The sequence below is a fragment of the Mirounga angustirostris genome, unplaced genomic scaffold (genome assembly GCF_029215605.1).
Source record: "Mirounga angustirostris isolate CCGP_5_RB_7025 unplaced genomic scaffold, mMirAng1.0.hap1 SCAF_15, whole genome shotgun sequence".
Taxonomy (NCBI): domain Eukaryota; kingdom Metazoa; phylum Chordata; class Mammalia; order Carnivora; family Phocidae; genus Mirounga; species Mirounga angustirostris.
Window position 1 is genome coordinate 62,114,420 of NW_026991723.1, and position 21,621 is coordinate 62,136,040.

The 21,621-nt window shown below is 52.6% G+C and overlaps 1 protein-coding gene across 5 annotated transcripts in view; it reads left to right on the forward strand.

The window, feature by feature from the left end:
• Positions 1-21,621, forward strand: part of COL15A1 (collagen type XV alpha 1 chain) — a 103,459-nt gene that overhangs the window by 40,165 nt on the left and 41,673 nt on the right. For 4 of the 5 annotated variants that reach the window (XM_064579227.1, XM_045882773.3, XM_064579225.1 and 1 more), the window contains 10 exons: positions 132-212; positions 5,572-5,719; positions 9,564-9,673; positions 11,476-11,631; positions 12,820-12,972; positions 14,365-14,514; positions 14,985-15,128; positions 19,002-19,061; positions 20,074-20,166; positions 21,207-21,332. In XM_064579227.1, coding sequence (XP_064435297.1) covers positions 132-212; positions 5,572-5,719; positions 9,564-9,673; positions 11,476-11,631; positions 12,820-12,972; positions 14,365-14,514; positions 14,985-15,128; positions 19,002-19,061; positions 20,074-20,166; positions 21,207-21,332 — 1,221 coding nt within the window. The remainder of the gene's footprint in view (positions 1-131; positions 213-5,571; positions 5,720-9,563; positions 9,674-11,475; positions 11,632-12,819; positions 12,973-14,364; positions 14,515-14,984; positions 15,129-19,001; positions 19,062-20,073; positions 20,167-21,206; positions 21,333-21,621) is intronic. The other variant, XM_064579226.1, reaches the window with a different exon arrangement.

Below are 21,621 nucleotides of genomic sequence, written 5' to 3' on the forward strand. Positions count from 1 at the left end.
TCCTCTCTCTGGCTCTGTCCATCTCTTTCTCTCTTACACACGCACACACACACACACACACACATGCAGTTTCTCCAAAGGAGTGACCGTCTGTGACTTCTCCTCTCCCGGCATGATTTGTCTCCACACAGGCTTCAGGAGAAGCCAGCGGGCTTCTGGAGGCAGAGGGCGTCGCTGAGATCCTGGAAGCTGTCAGCTACACTCAAGCGCCGGTGAGTCCTTCTTCTCCGGCAGAAGCGCCAGACCTCTTGGCCAGCTTTTAGGGGCCCAGAGTCAATGCAGCGTGCCTGGGCCTGACATCTCTGTTCTTAGATCTGTGGCTTCATTTGTGGGCTCACCTGGGGAGGTCAGGAAAGTCCTGGCCAAAGGCATTTGGCCACAGCCCCAGTGCCCTGGAATGCCCGTTATCTCTGGGCCACCTTGTGCCGTGGCCGCAAGAGGACTGTCCAAAGGCAAACATTGTGCTGTCCTGCCTCCCGGCTCTGTGAGCTTAGGTAGCGTACTCAGCTTCTCTGAGCCTCAGCTCCTCTTCCTGCTAATCAGAGTCCTGTCTCAAGGACATGTTGGGAGGGTCAGATGAAGCAGTGCAGGGTCAGGGCCTGGTGTCTGGCACGAGGGAAGTGACCTTGAATGCTGGCTGGTGTCACATTTGCTCCGGGCTCTGGGCTCTGAGAAAGAAGGCAGGGCCCTCTCCTGGGAGATGCAGAGTCTTCCCAGGAGCTCCCTTCTGGCCCCATGAGAAAGGCGGCCATCCTCACAGTGATGGGGGCCTCCTCCCTCCTGGGAATATACTCTGTGGCCCAGACAAGGAAGTGGTTTTGAAAGCACTGAGTCAGACTGTGGGGACGGCTGGAGCCCATTTTTAATGAAAACAGCCAGCAGTGTCTGAGTCAGTGAACACAGAAGCCCAGCAATCTCCTTGACTGGTCTAGTACATTCTATAGACTCATCTCTGATAAAAGAAAGCAAGGGAATAAGGCAGAGGCTATAGATTATAGACCTCTGGTGACAGAGGTTTGGGTGGGGCAGAATAGAACTGTAGTCTGTTAGTGCAGGGGGTGGTGCTTAAAGTTACCCTCTTTCTGTACAGACGTATATGGAAAACTGCCCTTTGTACAGATGGGCAAACTGAGGCCCAGACAGGGGGGGACAAGATTGGCCCTTGGGTGCCTGGACAGAGCTGAGGCTCGAGCATGTGCCCCCTGATGCCTCATCTGTGCTTCTGGCCTGGGCGGTGTTGCAGAGGTTCATCCCTAGGATCACAGCCAATTCTAGGGCAGCTGAGATGGAAGAGGCAAGGGTCCAAGGTGGTCTGGGCGGTGATGGGGATGGTGGCTGCTCTGGGAAGTGTTGTAACCCTGTGTGCCACAGCTCGGGCCCCCCCCCCCCGTTGGCATGTCCAGGGCACCTGCAGCAGGGCACAGAGCAGTGATCCCTTGGGCCTTCTAGCCTGATGCGGTCCCCCAGTGTACCAGTTCATAGCTAGGCTTGAGTCCAGCTCAGGCAGAGATGCCAGTAACACATGGTGGCCTCGCAAGAGGGACAGGAAAGGGGAATGAGGTTTGAGAGCGTGAGATGATCATGGCGGCAGGGACTGGTCAGGGAGGACTTTCTGGTGGAGGAGGCATTGAAGCTGGGCAGCTCTGGACAGGGGTCGAGAAAGGCAGGGGACGGAAGAGGACCAACATTTCTCGATACCCGCTGTGGGCCTGGTGCTTATGTATACGTGACTTGATTTAACCCTTGCAACAGCCTCGCACGGGAGGTGGCGGCAGATGCTCAGGGAACAGGGTGGCTTTGCCAGGACCAGGCAGTGGTGACGTCAGGACCTCAGGCCACAGTGCCGCAGGTGCGGGGCAGGTGCACGAGGACGCTGCAGCCGGGAGGAAGTAAGGAATACATCCCTCCAGGATCTGGAGAAGAGAAAAGACATTTGAGGGACTCAGTGGTCCCTGGGGCCTCCCTGAACACTTTCCTTCCTAGACTTCCCAGCCCCATTGTCCTCAGTGGTGTTAAGAGAACTGGTGCGTATCCGAGTCCCACCAGGTGTGGTTCAGCTCGGCCCCTTACTCGTTGTGGACCGAGAGTCAGTAACTTCCTCCTCCTGGGTTGAGATGTGGCGTGCCTACATCACAGGCTGGTGCGAGTTACGTGGCCCCCATGAGACACGGGCAGCGCTTGGCACACGGCAGCCCTCGGTGCGTGGTGGTGGGTGTCGCTCTTGACTGGTAAGTTCATTGTGCTAGAGTGCCCTGTTCCTCTTGGGGCCCCCTTCCCACCATCTGCTTCCTGGTTGGCTGGAGACTGGGGCTGCGGGGCATGCCAAACCGCTGTGGTTGCCCTTAGTCCTTAACAGAATTCTCTCTGGGCTGTGGGTCCTGATGCTAACTGGTCTGTTCCTGGTATCAGAGTCCCGTTCTCAGGCTCCCGGCATGGCTCCTGCAGAGCGTTCACTTTCCTTTGCTGTTTGCCGGGAGGTGCTTTTCCATTCATTCCTCAGAGGAGGCACTGAAGCACAGAGGAGCGAAGAGCTTTGTCCCCAGGGCTGCCCAGCCTGGAGGTGGCAGAGCCAGGTCTCCAGCTCTGGTCTAGGGCTCTGTCAGGCATGTCACCATCTCCTGGAGGGGCTCCATGGCTCCCCCCCGTGGCCACCCCTCCAGGACGGGGGAATTTTCCTCTTCATGCAGACGTTCCCCTTCCATCTCTGTCTGGCTTCTCTCTTGGAATGAATCTCAGTTCCCTGTCCTCACCCCTTCCAACCTGCCACGCTGCAAGACACAAGCCATGACCAGCAAACTGAATTATGGGCTGCCTGAGCAGACAGGGACTTAAAAAGCCAGCCCTCCTCACCTCTTTCCCCATTTAGGGCAGGAGTCCCTGCTACCCCATGCTTCCCCCTAAGTCAGCTTCTATTGACATGCCTTTCCATTTCTGGAAAGTTCTATCATGCTTAGTTAAAATTAATGTCCCTATGGTTCTCAGCCCTGGCTGTGCATCAAAATTGTGTGTATGTCTTGGCAGGGGGTGGTGGGGCAGTGGCGGGGGGACAGTTGCCTCTGGGCTGCATACCTGGACATTCAGCTTCAGGGGGTCTGGAGTGAGGTCCAAGAAAGTGTACATATGAAAGCTCTGCAGGTGATTCTGATCCACAGCCAGGAGCTCTCTTCCATCCACACCTAAATGCTCACAGTTTTCCCAGACTCCGTAAACATTTGTAACCTCTTAGTCCAGGCCTTGGCCCCGGTGGTCTGTTTGCCTGGAGGGCCCTGCCCGCACCTCCCACCCTACCTGGCCAATTCCTAACTTCTCCTTCAGGATCCCTTGTTGGAGCTTTCCTCCTGCACTCGGCTCTCACCTCTGCTGTCCCGCGCGCCACATTCAACCACACCGTGTCTGAGTCTGGGTCTCCCCATAGTCCAACAATGTAAGGGTAGACACTCTGTCATATTTTTTCATTTTTGTATTCCTGGGGGCCAGCGAAGGACCTGGCACACCATAGGGCCTCAGGAAATAGATGTGGAATGAATAACTCTGTGAATGAGAGAGAGGCTCAGCAAACCTCTACACTTCTAATACAAAGTCTTGAGACTCGACAGTCCCATTTCGTCTTCAGCCACACAGGTTCCACAGCCACACTAACCCCTGAAAACCAACGGCCACCTGTTAGAGGCAGGACACCTGGCCCGAACCACCAAGGGTCAACTTACCAGCAGGGACATCCTCCAAGAACCACAGCAGAGTGCCCCCTGCTCCTTGAAGGGAGAGGAGAGGAACTGCCTGGGGAGAGGCTCTTACCACCCTGCCGGGGCACCGCGCCGTCGGGGAGGAGCGGGGAAGCCCGAGTGGAGTTCCTCACAACTTCTGGTGGTGGCAGCCGCTCTCTGCTCCCACTGCCCGCCCTGCTTCTAGCCTCGCTGGGCCTCTGTCGTGCAGCCTCCTGGTCTCCTGACCTAAACCTCAACTCCCAACCCTCAAATCCGTGCTCTCATTGGTGCCAGGGTGAATTCCCCAAAGCACACACTTCTCTTGAGCATGCTACCCATGAAGGTCCCAGGTCCAAGGGGACTTCTCACCAAAGAACCGGCCTCCCCGCTCTCTGCCCCACCCCCAGCTCTGTCCCCCTCTTCCCTCCCTAAACCCTCGAACCCTTGCCAGGCTCAGGTAGCCAGGCCCTGACAATGCTGTGTCCCTTCTTGCCCAGCACCTCCCTCCATCCCTGTCTTCTGTAACTCTCCTCATTCTTGAAGGCCCAACTTCTTGGAGGCTTCCATTCCTGCTTCCACCCTGGAGATTTTACAGTACAATAACCTATATTTTATTTTTCATACATAAATATTCCATACTCATTATTGGAAAAACTGCAGTTACAGGTGAGCAAAAAAGATAAAGCAGTCACCTTTAATACCAACACCCAGAGAAAAGCACTATTGAGGGGTTGTTCTTTCTCAAAAATTTAAAATTCCAGTGATGTGAATAATAATAATAATACATAGGTTCATACTATGGGCCTGGCTCTGTGTTGAGCACCTCCATGTGCTTTCTACCCTGTGAGTAGTCACTGTTGTCCCATTTTACAAAGGAGGAAGGTTACATGACTTGCCCAATAAAAAGTAGCCAGTAAGTGGAGTGCAGAGATTTGACCTAAATTTGATTCTAAGAACTGAACCACTGAATCCCAAGTTATGGTGCCCATAAGAATCCCCTTTGTTCTGATGGACCAGAGACTTACTGTTTGTATACTAGATTCTGACATTAAGGAAATAATCTTCTGTTATTAGGCTAGGCGAGTCATGCTACTATAACAAAAATCAGCCCTAAAATCTCAGTGGCTGAGTTGTTTCTTATTCATACCACAGGTCCAACACTGGTCAGCAGGATCCTTCCATTCACCATGTGCAATTCCTTGAGCTCAGAAAGGGATGAGACTGTTTGAACATCCCCAGGAGCTGCTACCTGATCCTGGCTCTAGGGATGATGTCATGACCTTTGTGGCCCCTCTATCAGGATTTCTGCCTAGATCTTGAAGCTGCTCTGTGGTTCCAACTGTTGGGGGTTTTTGTCTGTTCATTTTTCTCTACTTGGTAAAGTTAGTTGAGACATTGACTGCTTTTGGAAAAGCTGCCCAGATCCTGAAGTTTCCTTGGAAGGAAATCACACCCATCTTATATTTCATAGGTGTGCAGTTCACACTGGGATTGGATTTATATGGTTTTTACTGAGGACAGCCTGGTTCATTCATTTGTTTACTCATTCATTCCCTCACCTAAGAGATCTTTATTGGGCATCTCCTCTGTGCTGGTCCGAGATGCAGGGTCCTTGTGCTTGAGCTTCAGCCAAGATGAGCAGAGTCTTACTGTAAACAGAACAGAATTTAATTACCCCTAGCATGCACCTTTTTCAGATCCTGGGAGGTTCAGTGATAGCCTACGTATATAATAGGCAGGTCCAGGCATTTTTCTGGGTTTGTTCAGCGTGTTGTGGATGTATTATTTCCTCCAGTGAAAAGCACTGCCATTTTTTCTGCTTTCCTCCCAACTGAATCCTTTCAGCTCTCGTTTTTCCTCCCTTCAGTCTAAAGAAGCAAAAGTTGAACCCATAAACACACCTCCAACTCTATCGCCTCCTTCTGAGGATGCGGAGCTTTCTGGCGAGCCTATACCTGAGGGGACTCCGGAAACCACCAACCTGAGTGTCGTCATGCACAGAAGCCCTGAGCAAGGCAAGTCCCCGAAGCGCCCTCATCCACAGTGGCCTTTCATGAAGTGATCCTGTGTGCCCAGCCTGTGTGGTGTATGCCACATAGAGCCTCTCATTTCACCTTCCTCTCGGTCCTCCGAGGAAGGAATTATAACCATCCTCATTTTATAGACAAGATGGGGAAATCATGTCACAGAGAAGTTAGGTTACCTAGCTGGGGCATTTCGGCTTGTAAATGGCAGAGCTGCGTTTGAACTTGGATACTTGAACTTTTTTTTTTTTTTTAAGATTTTATTTGTTCATTTGAGAGAGAGAGAGAGAACATGCGCGCACAAGAGCGGGAGAGAGGCAGAAGCAGAGGGAGAAGCAGACTTCCTGCCTGATGTGGGGCTCAATCCCAGGACCCTGTATCATGACCTGAGCCAAAGGCAGATGCTTAGCCGACTGAGCCCCCCCAGGCACCCCTGATACTTGCACTTTTAACCCTGGACTCTGGAAGGGCTTGAGTTCCAACACAAAGCTTGCAGTAATTGTTGCTGTTAATTAAATACCTACTGTTTGCCAAGTGTTCACCTACTTCATCTCCAATCCTGACAGTCCATCTCCTGGTTGGTATTATTGGCCAGTATTTTATGGGTGGAAAAAATGATGCTTGAAAAGGTAAGTGACATGCCCATAGTCACACAGCTAGTGAGTGGTGGGATGGACCCCGTACCCAGACCCAACTCCAGAATCCCTTTCCAGCTTCAGCTGCAAACTCCTGACTCTCAGAGGATAAGATCAGGTCATCAGAACTCCTGTGGGGCACGCACGGGAAACTGGTGGCCAGAGAGAGGGACAGGCAGGCACCCACGGGTCAGCAGCAGGCTCAGGGGGAGTGCTGGCCCCCTGGCTCCCCATCCAGGGCTCTCGCCCCTGATCCTTGTCCCCCGACGTGTGCAGAGGACAACCTGGTCAAAACCCAAGATCTGTTGTGACCCCCAGGCAGCAGCATGAAATGTGTCCAAGGCTGAGACGGGTCTGTACTTCTTGCCCTTTATCAGAAGGGCAGCAGCTTCAGACTGAGGTTACTGCTCGTGCAAGAACGCCAACATGCAGGGCAGAAAACAAGGACAAAAACCCCCTCGGCCTGTAGGAAAGACTGGGTGGGCAAGTTGTCTTTCATGTATATGTACGGCCCTGATGCTGGTGATGCAGAAGATGTGATGACCCAGTGACGGACTCGTGCTGTACTCCACGAAGAAAGCAGATTTCAAAACTCTATGTCTGCTGTAACCCTAACTTTGAATATATTATTTATACCTATTTATATACAGCCACTTAGAGCTGTGTGTGTGCGTGTGAGAGAGAGAGAGAGAGAGAGTAATAGACAACAAAATGTTCTAAGTAGTTATCTGGGTGGTAGGATTGTGGGTGGCTTTTCTTTCTTTACTTCTGTGTTTAACAAGCCTTCTGTAATCATATGTATCATTCTTCTTTTCACTTCTGCCATCAGTAAATGCATGTTATTTTAACAACTAAATTGGGAAGTCTGTGGGTGAGAGCAGGTATAGAGTACTGAATAGGAAAAAATTTGTGTCATGATTTCATACAGTCATAATACAAGCACGGAGTCAGGGTGTTGCTGGGGAAGACTGGGGACAGAGCAGACAGTTTGGACAGAAGCTCTTCTCAGCCACCTATTTGCTCTTGGGCCTGGGGCACATTGCTTAATATTTCCAAGCTTCAGATTCTTTTTTTTTTTTTTTTTAGATTTTATTTATTTGAGAGAGAGTGCATGAGCAGGGGTAGGGGAGAGGGAGAAGCAGGCTCCCTGCTGAGCAGGGAGCCCGATGTGGGGCTTGATCCCCGGATTCCGAGATCATGATCTAAGCTGAATTCAGGCAGCCCCTTAACCGACTGAGCCACCCAGGAGCCCCAAGCTTCAGAGTCTTTACCTGCCCCCTGGGAGTGTTCACAATCCCTGCCTCCCAGGTAGTTTAGAGGATTGAACCCTTCCCAGGGATGTGGAAGTGGTTTATGAATTGTGAATGCTGTTCTCCTGGGTGGAATTAGGATCTCTGAGGAGGGGCAAGGAGCGGGCAGAGGCTGCAGGGCCAGGCAAGAGCCTCTCCTAGACTGAGGGGTGAGTGTAAAGGAGGTGGGAGCCAAATGCAGACTGGGACGGAGATCCAAGCACCGCTCGTCTGTTTCCCTGCGATCAGCCAGACTCCTTTACTGGCAGAGAAAAGGCCAAACAGAAACAACAGAGCTTGCTGAAGTGTTCCTGTTCTTCTTCTTGGGTGGACAGCCCAGATGGTGAGGAGAAAGGGGCCTGAACCCTGAGCCCTGTCCCCGTCTAGGAAAAGCTACTTAGTAGTTTTATTCCAAGCTTTCCTGATACCATCTTGGCCCAGGGCACCCCTCCCTCCACCCCCGAACTTAACATCCTCCAAGGAGTGGGGACTCAGAGGTTTGGAGTCTGGCCTGCTGTTTGCACAGCACCCCCTGGTGGCCAGATTCGGGAGGATGAGAGAGTGGTGATGCCGGCAGGGGATCCTTCAGCATCTTCCCCTGCCCACACAGTTCTCACCGTGGGACATGAGTTAGTACCGCATGGGTGGATATGGCCTGACATGGGGACAGGCTGACCTGGCTTCAGGGCCCCTCCCAGTCACTTACTTTCTGTGGGACCCTGTTCCTCCTCAGCAAAACGGGGTTAATCCTAAAAAAGTGCTAATGTGCACATCAGAGTAGAACACACACGCTACGGGGTGATAGTGGGCGGCCTGAAAACTCGGGATTCCTGTCCTGGCTCTGCTCCCCCAGCTGTCAGGTGGTGGAACGGTCCTTGTGGGTAGGGCAGATGGGCTAGCGGGAAGATTAAGTGAGGTACTGCATGGGACAGGCATACATTCATATTAGTATAATTTCTTTTTCTTGGCTTTAGGACTCTACTTGTTTATTTTTTTTTTATTTTAAAGATTTTATTTATTTATTTATTTATTTGACAGAGCACAAGCAGGGGGGAGCGGCAGACAGAGGGAGAGGGAGAAGCACGCTTCCCGCTGAGCAGGGAGCCCATGTGGGACTCGATCCCAGGACCCTGGGATCATGACCTGAGCCGAAGGCAGACACTTAACCGACTGAGCCACCCAGGCGCTCCCCACTTGTTTTTTAAATTGCGAAAGAGATATGTGCTTGTGGTAACAGTTCAATCAATGCAGAGTTGTATGAACCCTCCAAAATAGTAATTTCCTTTCCTATCTTCTGGGGAAACCAGTATTAAGCATTGTGGGTTAGCCAACTTTGTGTGGTTTATCTGCACACACATATGTATCTATATATTACAAATGTTATTTAATAATTGTGTTAGTTATGTAGTGATGATTATATATATAATGATCATAAAACTTGTATGCTCAAATAGTTTTTTTCCCTTTACACACTTAGAACCACACTGACAGTGAACATTTATGAATGGCTAACTAAATTGCTAACTCTATTTAGGGACTGTCCTCAATGCTTTTTTTGTATTAACTTATTTAATCCTTGTAGCACGTAACCTTCCAAACAACCTTGTAAAATAGGAATTGTTGTTCCCAATTTATGGATGAGGAACCTGAGGCCCTGATTGAATGACTCGCCACAGGTCACGTTCCTAGTAAGCGGCAAAGCCGGGCTCCCACCCCGCAGGTGGTGCCGGAGCCTGTGATCGAAGCACAGCGTGATACTGCCCTTCAACGTCGTTTTTTCTGCAACTTGGTTTTTTCCCCTCTTAATCCTGTATTATGGACATCTTTTCAAGTTAATAGGTAAAAAGATACTTCATCCTTTTCCAAGATTACAAAATGCAGTTATCAATTACAGAATGCCTGCTTCCGTAGGGTCTGGTGAGGTCCTGAATGACACACTGGAGGGAGTTCATGCTATGGACGGTGCCCCCGTTACAGATGTTGGCTCCGGGGATGGGGCCTTCATTCATGTCACTGAAGAGGTGAGTGAATGGTAAATTTCATTTGCTAAATCAGTAGTCAGTTTGTTTGCTCATTTCAGACTTGATGGTGGCTTGTGTTAGGCATGGTAAAGAATCAAGAGGGTTTCCGCTGAACATCATGGTACAGAAGAGAGGAGACCAGGGCCCAGGAGGCTCTCCAGGGAAGCACCAGGACGGGGAGGAGATGTAGCTCAAGCTGGTCCTCACACCTTCCCCGGGGATGCGTGCCGGGTCCTCGCCACAGTACCCACCTCCCTCCTGCTCATTTGTGAAGACACACAGACTTTTCCTTTAGAGCCCCTTTAAGACAGAACCAGATTGACTGCGCACGTGCGTGTCCACCATGGTTATGTAATTGGCTTTTACACCTGCAAAGCCAATTTTTTAAATGCTAGACACAATAAGGTGTGAAATTAAAGCAAAGGTCTTCTTCTCACAACAACCGCGGCTAAAAACCCACAGGTTCAGCTCATTCTTTCTGCTCTCCTGGGATGAAACTCAGGCACTTCTCATGCTCTCCCAGTCATGACCTGATAATAACCTATTTTCACAGCTACTTCCAAAGTCCAGTCCAGCATTATATCAAAATTTAGTCCCTTTGTCTCCCAAATTCCAAGGAACACATATCCAGCTCACAAATGGTTTGTAGTGGGGAGAAGGGAGGAGAAAGTCCCAGCACACTGATGATTGTCTCCAAAGGAATTCTTTACCTTTTCCTCTATAGCCCAGAGGCAGGTGGCAGGCTAACCCTGATAGAACTGATTTCCTTTCTTGTCTCTTAGTACATCCCACACAAGTGGTCTGGTTCCTGCTTCTAGCATGTGAAGTGTACTTAATTGTACAATGAATTAATTGTTCTTAATTGTATTTTAGTGTAAGCCCTTTGGGACTTCAGCTGAATTTGAGGCAGAAAGAGTCTCATTTTAAAACCTGTGACATCATCTCTTCTCTCTTTTTTGGGGGGAAGACAATAATTCTGCAAGGATTCATGTTGTAGGAAAAAAGGTTCTGTGGTCAAATACATTTGGGAAATTCTCCACTTTATATCCTCCTTATTATAGACCCCTTAAAAATCCCACAGCAAGGAAATCTAACCTTGATAAGCTTAGTGGTAAAGAGCTACTTTTTGCAAAACAAAACAAAACAGAATGACCCCCCACGCCCCTCAAATTTAAAAGAAAAAAAAAAACCAAAAAACCTTTGGAAACTGAGATAAAACATAGTTTGATGACCCTAGCAGCCAAACTGCTGTTTCCATTTCATGCATCTGCTGTGTAACCTCCAGAGAAGGTTATGCTTTTCCCAAGGAAACTGAGTCCCAGGGAGAGAAGAATCATGGGGTTCAGTATGGAGAAGGCTGGGGAGGACAGAGTTGTTGCCTGCATATCTCTGAATCTCCATCAGGGGCAAAGGCATTCGACTTGTTTTTATGGCTTCTGGATGGGCACATAGGGAAGGTCACAGGGAGACAGATGTGTCTAGATAGACGTGTCTGGAGCTGGAGCAGGCTGACTCAGGAGACGGGGATCTCCCGGTCACTGGGCATGTGCAAACAGATGCTTGGAATCAAACAGGAGATACAGTTGCCTTGCGACCTCTCCTGTCCCTGGGATTTTGTGATTCTGGGAATGTCGTGGGGCTGGGGTGACGTCATAGATAAGAAAGTGCATTGAGAGAAGGAAGCTACAGAAATGCAAGCTGATAGAGAGAGGGGTGTGAGCAGTCTTTTCTGTCCAGCGACAGGCACACTGATCAGAGCCATGGGCCCAGTGACATGGTCCCTCATGATGCTTTTATTTCAGGGTGTGCATGCCGAAGAAGGTTTGGCAGCCACAGCAGCAGTCGGGGAGGCTGAGGTGCCCACCAGCACCGCCGGGGAAGCAGAGACCAGTGGTGTGCCCACCAGGGGGCCAGCCCTCTCCTTGTCCACTGAGGTCATGGGGGAAGGGGTCACTCTGGTAAGTAGCTCAGAGCATATGCTGTTTCTGGGGGAGGGTGGGCATCTCAGGTCTTCCTTATCAGTCGGCAGAATGCGGAGTGATGGCCTTGTGGGATCAAGTCTGAGTAGACACTGATTTGGAGGCTGAGGGGTCTGTTGCCTCATTCAGCAGATGTTTGCGGAGTGATGTGTTATGCTGGGCACAGGTAAATCCGATAGGCCAGTTCCTGGGGACAGAGCTATAAGAGGCAATAGGAGAAGCACCGAAAAGGGCCCAGAACCCAGACTTGGGGCTCCTGGAAGCCTTCCTGGGGAAAGAATGCCGAAGGCGGGACCATGGGGATGCCTAGAAGGAGCCTGGCAGCTGGGAGTGAAACAGGTGCTCTAGGAGGCGGGCCAGCAGGAGCAGAGGCCTGGCGGCATCAACAGGAACATGGAAAGAGGGTCCATGTGTGAACAAGGGGGTGCGGGGAATGTGGCTAGAGAGGCCCCTGAGGCCCTGGGAGCCATGAGTTGGAGCTGGAGTGTGTTCAGAAGTGGGGAGTCACTGAAGGGCTAGTGACCTAGTCAGAGTAGGACTGAGAAAGTGGAGGAAGGGTGGGAGAAGCAAGCCTGGAGGCCGGGGGCTGGGATCGGAGGCTGGGTCGTGGTCCGGGCAATGGGTGGTATTGGCTTGCTCTGGGTTTGGTCAGCGATGTCGTATCCTGCCAAGAGTCTCAGTGAGTAAAGGCCTGGAAGGCACCCAGGTGACTGTTGGTGACCGTGGGGAGCGCAGGTTTGGGGATGCGGGAGGGGTGGAAGGAGAGTGAGACGAGCAAGTGGTCAGTGAGGGCAGCCAACTGCTCTAATGAGAAAGAAGGCTGTGCATTGCGAGACCCTGGGTTTTGCCCCAGCACCACGACTGGGCGTCGGTGAAAGTCCCACTTCTGGGAGTAGCAGAAGGGAGATGGCAGGGACTGTGGTGGGCAGCACCGAGGGTGGCGGGGAGGAACGGGGTGAGCCACGCAGGTGGCACATTGGCCAGGGGCTCACGCCCCGAGTGGTGTGCGAGGTGTGGGTTTGTGCATGGGTGCCACGTTTGCGGCATCGGCACAAGGTGAGGTCTGGGGGGGTGCAGGCGCCCGAGGGGCCCGGGCCGTCGGCTACCTCCAGCCACACTGACCACAGCGGACCGCCGACAGTTCCCTCGCGATGTCTTTCTGTTCAGGGTGCAGATGCTGAAGAAGGCTCGGCAGCCGCTGCAGCTGGGGAGGCCGAGGTGCCCGGGAGCTCCGCCGGGGAAGTGAAGGCTGGCAGTGTACCCACGGGGGGAGCCACCCTCTCCACGGCCATCCAGGACGCCGGGGAAGGGGTGACATGGGTGAGGAGTGCCAAGTGCCGCAGGGTCAAGGTCATAGCTGGAGCAGGTCCTGACCTTCTCGGAGGACCAGTCTTCATTCTGCTCAGCACATCCAGAGGAGCCTGAATGGGGCACTTCTCTGAAGGGGAGCTGGCCGAGGCCTGGGTACACGTGTGCTGGAGCCCTGTTGGCTCCGGGACTGCACACGCTGACAGCCCCAGCAGGCCAGTGGGGAGCCAGGCTGGGGGCAGGTGGAGAGCCAGTGAGGTGGGGTGGTCCCAGGGGCCCACTCCCTCCACCAGGGTGGAGGAGCCTGCTGTGAGCGGAAGAGGTGATGGTGGGCACAGCCGTGGCCGATTTCTGCACACAAGCTTGAGCTGTCAGAGGGCAGAGGAAGTTCAGGGTCAAGGGCTGGGCCAAGCCTCCTCAACCCTCTCCTTAGGCAGCATGGAGATAGCGTTCCCAGCTCGTGAAGGCGGGATGCAAGTATTTCAGGACACCTGGCAGGTCTGTCCCTAAAATATCATCACAGTGGCAGTCCTGCAAGTTTTCAGACTCAGACTCAAACCTGGACTCCTCGTGTCCACTCTTGTGTTCCCACCTCAAAAGATTGGGACCACTGCCCCCTAGTCGGCCAATCCAGGATTCTCTTCCGTATTCCTTACTCCCCACATCCTGTCAAGCATCAGGTCTTGTTGATTTTTCTACCTAAATCCACTATGCACCTGCCTCCTTCTACCATTCCCCAGTGCCAGCCTGTGGACTGAGACAGCACGTCCCCAGTCCAGACAATGGCTGAGGCCCCTGCCTCACCTCCTCCATCCTCTCCCGCGGCTCCTCCTGTGGGGGCAGCCCTCTGCTTGGAGCTTCCTATTGCCCTCACTGCAGACTCTGCTCCCCAACCTGGCCACAAGGCCTTTCAGGGTCTGGCCTGGCCAGCCTCGGTGACCACATCTTGGGTCACTGTCTCCCTGGCTCTCAGTTCTCCCACCTCACTGACCTTCCTTCAGTTTCTTGAATGTGCCCGGACCCTCTCCTCTCTGCCTAGAACCTTTTCTTCCCTCTGCCCTGCCTTTAATCCTGGCTGATCCTTCAGAGTTCAGCTCAAATACCACTTTGTCAAGGAAGTACCATCCCAGGAGCACCTGGGTGGCTCATCGGACACTTATCCGGCCAAAGCCCTCAGCAGCGGTGTGCCGTAAGGGTGTCCGGGGGATGGGTGCCCTGACCTGAGAGGTGCGCTCCAGCCTAGGGTTCCGGGGCTCTGTGGGCCAAGGCGGGTCTTGCATGAGCAAAGCTATGGCCATGTGAGTTATCTATCTGGTGGCCCGGTGGCTTCCTCCCCTGCACTCACACACCTGCTGAACCAGGGGGTGGAAGAAGTGGCCGATTCTCATGCCATTTTTGTTTCAGGGTGCAGTCGGTGAAGGAATGTTCACAACACCAGCAGCTGCAGCAGAAATGCCCCTCAGCACTTCTGAGGAAGAGGAGACTCGCAGGGTCCCCACAGGTGGCCTGGTTCCCCCAACACGCACAGTGGCCCCTGAGCAAGTGGTCGCTTCTGTAAGTGTCTCCTAGCATTTTCAGTCTGGCTCACAGCAGGGAGAGGGGTCAGCGTCGTGAGACAGGAACAGTCGCTGGCCTCCCCAGCAGCGAGTCCAACACTCGGCTTTGGCAGAGCACAGATCACAGTCGGCGCCACTGGAGGGAAGCAGGGTGCCTGGAAGCAGGTCAGGGAATCAGGTGCCCAACCCTGCTACTTCCTAGCTTTGTCCAAGAATTTTCTCGGAGTGCTGCCAAGTCAGAAGGGGTTGCTAGGGACAGGGGGAAGGAGGAGATGCACGTGTGGGAGGGGGATTATGAGTCTGGGCTCCTATGACCCTGTCGCATGTAACGACGGTTGAAGGTAAGCAAGTGTTGTGAAATTGGACTAGCACCGTAAGAATGACAGTCACCCAGACTCTCGGGCAGCCTGCTGCGCATTGCATCACAGGCCAGGTGAGGTGATTCCTCTCGTTGGTTTTGCTTTTCAGGGCTCTGGTGATGAGGAGGACCTAGCAGCAGCCGCAAGAGAGGAGCCCCTGCCCGGCACTGTGGCCGAAGAGCTGGACAGCAGTCCCCCTAAGGGGCCCCCACTGCCCATACCCACAGTGGCTTCTGAAAGAGGGGTTACTCTGGTAAGTGGCATAGAGGCACAAAGATTTGGCGTGGCCTGTCTTACCGAGGAGAAAAAGAAAGGCCAGAGTCCTGGGAGGGACCTGCCCCTGGCTTGCTTAGAGGCGGGTTTCATTTTGGTTCATAAAGTTCCAGATTTGGGCATTTGAGGGGCATGCAACCTGGGAACACACAAGGAAGCTGCAGGGTGCAGAGGAAATAGCAAGAGGTAAAAAGGTGGGGCACTTGGCTTCATGTCCCAAATTGTCCCCAAATTCAAATGAGAATTTTGTAACAGGCAGAGCTGGCCAAAGATGCCAAGACCCCATCTAGATGTCACGAGGGCTCCATCCCGGATTCAGGGAAGCTTGTAAGACTCATCAGGGACTCGGGGCTGAGTGGGGGTGACTGACACGTTCCTTCCCCCATGAGTTTCTATAATTCCGGGCCGTACCTGTGTGACCTCATGCAAACCCCTTCTTATCTTTGGGCCTCATTTCCTCCTCTTTATAGGAGGATGGCTGGGAGGTCAAGTCCGAGGATGCAGGTCCGGGAATGTTTGGAAAGCTCTGTACGCATGCCCAGTGTTGTCCCCACTTAAGGGCTATAACTTTGTGTTTTAGAACTGGGAACCCCAGAGCTGGTTCTTAGCATGGGTGGGTGTGAATCTGAATGGAGCTGCTCTTCAGGGGTGAATATTTTTAAGGGACAGTCTGGTGACCAGAGTCACAGCTGGTCACCTGCACTTTCAAAGCCTTGAAGCTCAGGCTACAGGCATCACAGCAGTCCAGGACTAACCCCCTGTGGTTGTCTAGTTAAACCAGCCGTGTTGGTGGCCGTGCTGATGGGCTTACTACTTCTGAGAAGCTCTTTGCTAACACATATTAACAACCATGAAGCTACATAGTGTTGACCCAGAAGCTTCTGTTCTGGGAATTAATCCTAAAGGAGATGGTCTGCTATGTAAAAAGGCTTGGTTGTATACCAGTTTGCTAATCTCCATATTACCCATAATAGAAAACAAATTGGACACGGTTTAACTAGACAACCGTAGGGGGGTTGATCGAGTAAAGTATATTCAAATAATGGAACGTTATGCAGCTCTTAAAATTATACTTGTTAGGAGTATTTAATGGTGGGGGAAATACAACCTAAGGTTAGATGATAAAAGCTGGTTATAAACTTGAGTACATCGTGTGGTCTTAACTATCTAAAACTACGCTCATGCACAAACTCTGGAAGGAAATCCCTGAATGTTAGCAGTTGTGACTTCAAAGTGGTAGGCCTGGGGAGGCCTGGTAGGTTCCTAATACATTTTGGTGTTTTCACCATGGGCGTTAATGACTCTTACAGTGGAAATTTGTAAAAGCTCTAAGAAGAGTCCAGGCAGGGGGGAGAACAGGGACAGGGAGAGCCAAACAGATAATAGTTCATCCTGGCACGTGACTGATGAAGACAGATCACCCTTAAGTGCCCATGTCAGGAACTGTCAGTGAAGGGAAATGGAAGCCTCAGTTCATGAGCAAATGGTTTAAAAGCACAGTAGGGACAGCCAAGAGAGCACCCACTCCAGAATGTCCTTAGGATCCCTGTGACTCTCAGTCACCCACGCCAGTGGGGGAAAGAGACATCAAAGTCTGGCTGTGCCACAGCTCTTCTCATCTCTCTCTCTGTTTACTCATACGTGACATGGGGTCCTAGTACCTACCTCTTGGGTTGTGGTGAGGATTAACTGAATCAGTGCATGGAAAAGTTCTTCTAACGCATGGCATACACCCAACCAATTACGTATATAGAATTATGTTGCAGATGAGGCCCAGAGAGGGTTAGGGGTTTGCTCATAGTCACACAGCTCCCAGGAGATGAGTAGGGGTGAAAGCCTTAGTGTGTGGACTTTGTCCCTTTGTGTTTTGCACTGTCCCCAACCTCCCCGTCCAGACATGAGCCGGAAGCTGGTCAGCAGGGTCCAGGTGGTCCAAATGAGGTCACTCCATGTCTAAGGTCTTCCCACTAGTCACTTGGGGAATACTTATCAAGAGCCTAGTATCTGCTGGGTGTGAGGGGCATGGCAGAGGCTAGGTGGCCACACCTCTGTGCAGGGGCTCGCTGCAAGCCCCCAGGCCACCCTCAGCTTGCTAAAGGGCTCACACATCAGAGCTGAGCTGCTCTGTCATGTCTTTGGGACACAGACCAGGTTTCAATGACATCTTCTTGTCTTCAGCTCAGAGAGGCCATGTGGGAAAGAAAGGGCAGGTTGGGCCCCAAGCAGAAAAGGCTGGTGCTGTGACCATTCTGGAGAATGCATTGGTTCTGGTCAGGTGCCTGGAGCCTGCTATTTGGGGTTAACCTATTCAGTTCTGATCAAGGAAATAGCAGAGGCAGTAAGAGGACTGAGCCCCAAAGAGACTGAATTGGGAGTCTGGGAGAACCACAAAAATAGCGTGGGGCTCAGTTCTGGCCACCTCTCTTCATCGACTGGAGACCTTGACCTCTGCAGGCCTCAGTTTCCCCATTTGTAATCACAGGGTCCTTCCAATTCTGGTGTTTTCTGTGGCTAAGCTCCAGCCTCTGCCCCTGATTTTCTTTCTGGGAAAGCTTGGGCACACAGGAGCTTCAGAGACCTGGGTTTGCTTCTTGGTAGTTGTAGGATTCCCAGAGAGGTCTTACCACTTCTGTGCTCCAGTTTCTCCATCTGTAAAATGGGGGTGATGATGACTACCCCCTCGAGGATGCTGTCAGAATAAAATGAGGTGACGTTGGTGGGAATGTTTTGTCTGGTGTCTGTCACCACAGAATGATAACAGACGCCTCTGGAAGCAGCGGTGACGTTAAACTGTCACCGAGGGGCTGTGCCCACAGCAGCCAGGACCAGGGCCCCCAGGAGCCCCACAGCCTGCGGAGGTCCCACCCACAGAGCCTGCTCTGGGGACCTTTTCGTCTGCATGCTGGTCCTGGTCCTCACCCCCCGCCCCGCACCACCTCCCCCAGGATGGGGGGTGCTCTGGCCCTGGTGCCCCATGAGGCTGCTGGTGGGGATGGAGGGGAAGGAGGGCTTGGGGTCTGGGGAGGGGGGTGTCCTCACTTTGAGCTGGCCTCTTCAGTGGGCTTCAGATGCCAACAGGGTTCCGGGAAGCAGTAAGGGAGTCTGAGGAGGGCATCACACCACACAGGTTTTGTGCGAGTTCACTGTTCATGTTTCCATTCCTTTTGGTGGCTCAGGCCATTCTGTCACCTTTTTTATCAGAGCAGCCATTTCTCTGGACTCTGTGACAGCTAAATGTCCCCTGGGATGCTGCCCTTTCTCATTTTCTGCTTCATTTTTCTTTTCTCCTTCTCTTTTCCAAGTGGGTGTTCCTGTCACTCTGAAGCATTTCCTGAGCACCGGCCAGGGGCCAGGCGCTGGAGCCTGGTGGTGATTCAGGCACCAGGCCTGCCCTCCAGGAGCCCCCGGTCCCAGGGGGGCAGGCCTACGAGCAGTAAAGGCTCTGGACAGGCTGTAAGGCTGGTGGGAGGAGCAGGGTGGCCAGGACCCACTTCAGAGGGAGACACATTGGGCCTGGCTACCATGCTCTCACAGGACCTGGACCGGGGTGTCGAGCGGGGGGACCCTAAGTGAGGGGATGGGGAGGGTCCCTACTGCCTCCTTCCTTCCATCATTCCCATCCACGCTCTGCATGTGGTGCAGAAACGAAGGGCTCCTGAACCCAGAGTGGGTCAGGTGCCCCTTGGGCTGGCTCATGAAGATCAAAGCCTTCTTCACCCCTGCATAAGTCCCATCTTAAACATGAGTAGTTTCTACAGGGAGGAGAGGGGACAGTGTGTGTGTGTGTGTGTGTGTGTGTGTGTGTGGAGGGGGGGTGTGACCAGCACTCCACTGACCTTCTTGTTCTCTTTAGGCTGAAGCTGGTGAGGGGCTTCCTGGCCACCCTGAACCTACCAGGCCTACCGGACCCACGGTGAGACCCCCTATCCAGGCTCGGCACGCACACAGCGTGCAGGGGGCTGGGGATGCCGAGAAATAGGCACAGGCTGAGGTTCAGGGTGCCTTCCAGTGACACGCCGGGACCTTCACCTCTATCAGAACCCTCAGTGAGCTCAGGAGCAGTCTGTTTACATCCCATTTATATCCTGCACCCTGAATGGCCCACACATCTCTCAGCCACATCCCAAATGACTCATCACCATGCCCCAGACCTGCTCCTCCCTCAGGATGCTCCACCTCTGGGAGTGGCACCCCATCTTCCTGGATATCAAGACAGAAATCGGGAAACCTCCTCCAGTGGTCCTCCGCCTCCCATGGCCCAGCCAGTCAGCCTCCAAGCCCCGGGTCTAGCCGGTCCCTCAGTGGCAGCAGGCCCCCTGTCCCTGCCTCCCTTCTCCCACCTGCATGCACAAACCACTGCCACCCATCTCAACCCGGCCCTAACCTCCAGACTGGAGTGCTCCATGCACGTTCCATGATTGACTTCAGCCTCCCCTGGTTCTTGTGCTCAGGAATTAAGTCCCAGAAAGGGCTTTTTAGAAATACCCTTTTGTTCTTTGGAGGAATTTGATGGCATTCAACAAGTATACACCGAGTACCTTCTTGGTACCAGATCGTGTGCTAAGATACTGGGCATCCAGAGGTATCTCGGGATGGGCCAACCCCGGAGGGGTCCTAGTCTAGAGGGGCTGACAGACATACACACAGCTGAGCTTCAAGTCAGGTGGTCCTACCACCAAATCGAGACCTCAGGAGAAGTTGGTGAGAAAACAGAGTAGGGAGAAATGAATTCTACCTCCACCTGGAAATGGGCTGGGAGGGCTTCCTGGAGGTGGTGACAGTGGAACTAGGCCTTGAAAGATGAGTAGGGGTTTGGAAGGCAGGAAGGGAGGCTGAGAAGATGTGAAAGAGCACAGAAAGGTGACAAGGCTGTCCTTAGGGAGTGGCAGGTGAAACCAAGCGGTGGGAATTTCCTCTCTCTCCAGGTGGGAGCTGAGGCCGAGGGCTCCGGCCTGGGCTGGGGCTCGGACGTCGGCTCTGGCTCTGGTGACCTGGTGCACGGTGGGGAGCTGTTAAGAGTAAGTGTGAGGGTGGAACAACCTGGTGTCTGGGACTGCCTTCCCAGTAATCGGGAGGATTGTATTTTCCCCTCCACGTGTCTATGTTTGGCATTTTCCACTTTGATCAGTTTTGTTCTGTTTTAAGTGAATATGAGCCTTAGTTTCTCTTCAGGATCTCTACTTCACCACTTGCCCCCTTTCCCTGGCATCCAGGAAGTATGCCCATGACCTTCACTTCTTACTTGGCTTTGCCCCCATCCCCTTTACCCATTATAGAGAACCACGGGCCTCTTCTCGAGGTAGTATTTCACACTTTGGCTTCTAGACCCTTCTGGAAATCCTCCCTACCCTGAGGCAACCCCTCCTACCTCTTCAACCACCCCTTCTTCCTCTTTGCTCTTGCTCCCTCAGCCTCCTGCCCAAGGCAGGGCCCCCACTGGTTCCTGGTTCCTGGGGAGCACCTCCCTGCTCCAGCTGCAGCTGGTGGCTTTGTCCCGAGGCCCCCAACCTCACTCTGAACCCCTGTGCTGAATCCCCACCCAGAAGGCTCCACTCAGGTGCCCCTCGGCCCACTCCTCAGGATAGGGCTGGAACGGTTCTGGACTCACTGGATAAGTAGAGTAGGAGCCACATGGGTCTTGCAGACTGGTGGGATCAGCCAACCCAGCCGGAGGCTAAAGAGTTTTAATAAGGGTTAGCAACAGGCAGTTTTTGACTGCTCTGTCAGGTAATCAGAAAACTAAATTAGTCAGGACACCTCTGAAAATTCTGATTGGATTTTTATCATATACATACACCTAGGGAGAAAACCTGCTATGAGGGGCTCAGAAAGACCTGGGTTCAAATCCTAGCTCTTCTAATAATTAGCTGTGAGTATGTGAGCTCAGACCAAGTCACATTATCTCATTGAGCCTCAGTTTCCCCCATTGGCTAAGTGCGAACACCAGTCTCTACTTGCAGTGCTAGTGTGAGGAACAGAGAGAATGGACGGAACATATATGCTGAGTATATGTTTATCCCCTCCCCCGCTGTTTCTTAACAGAGTATCTGTTTTTTAGGGTCCCCCAGGCCCCCCGGGCCCACCTGGCTCACCTGGGATTCCAGGAAAACCAGGAACTGATGTTTTCATGGGACCCCCTGGATCGCCTGGACAGGATGGAGCTGCTGGTGAACCTGGGCCCCCGGTGAGCCACTGGGGTCGTCTCCCCCTCTCCGTGGCCATGAGGCTTCCTCTAGCCAGGGAGGGGCGTAGAGACCCCAGACCCCAACATGAAGGTTCATAACAGAGAGTGAGCAGCTAGCTAATGTTTGTAAACAAAAAGTCCTCAGCTGAGCCATTGCTAAGACTCATAAGAAGCAGAAACCAAGAAATATACCATCCTACACACTGCTTTGCTGCTTTATCTTAGTCAGTATAGGAGATGCAGACTCATGTGGAATCTTGGAGTCCTAGGACATCGAAGTGCTGGGCCT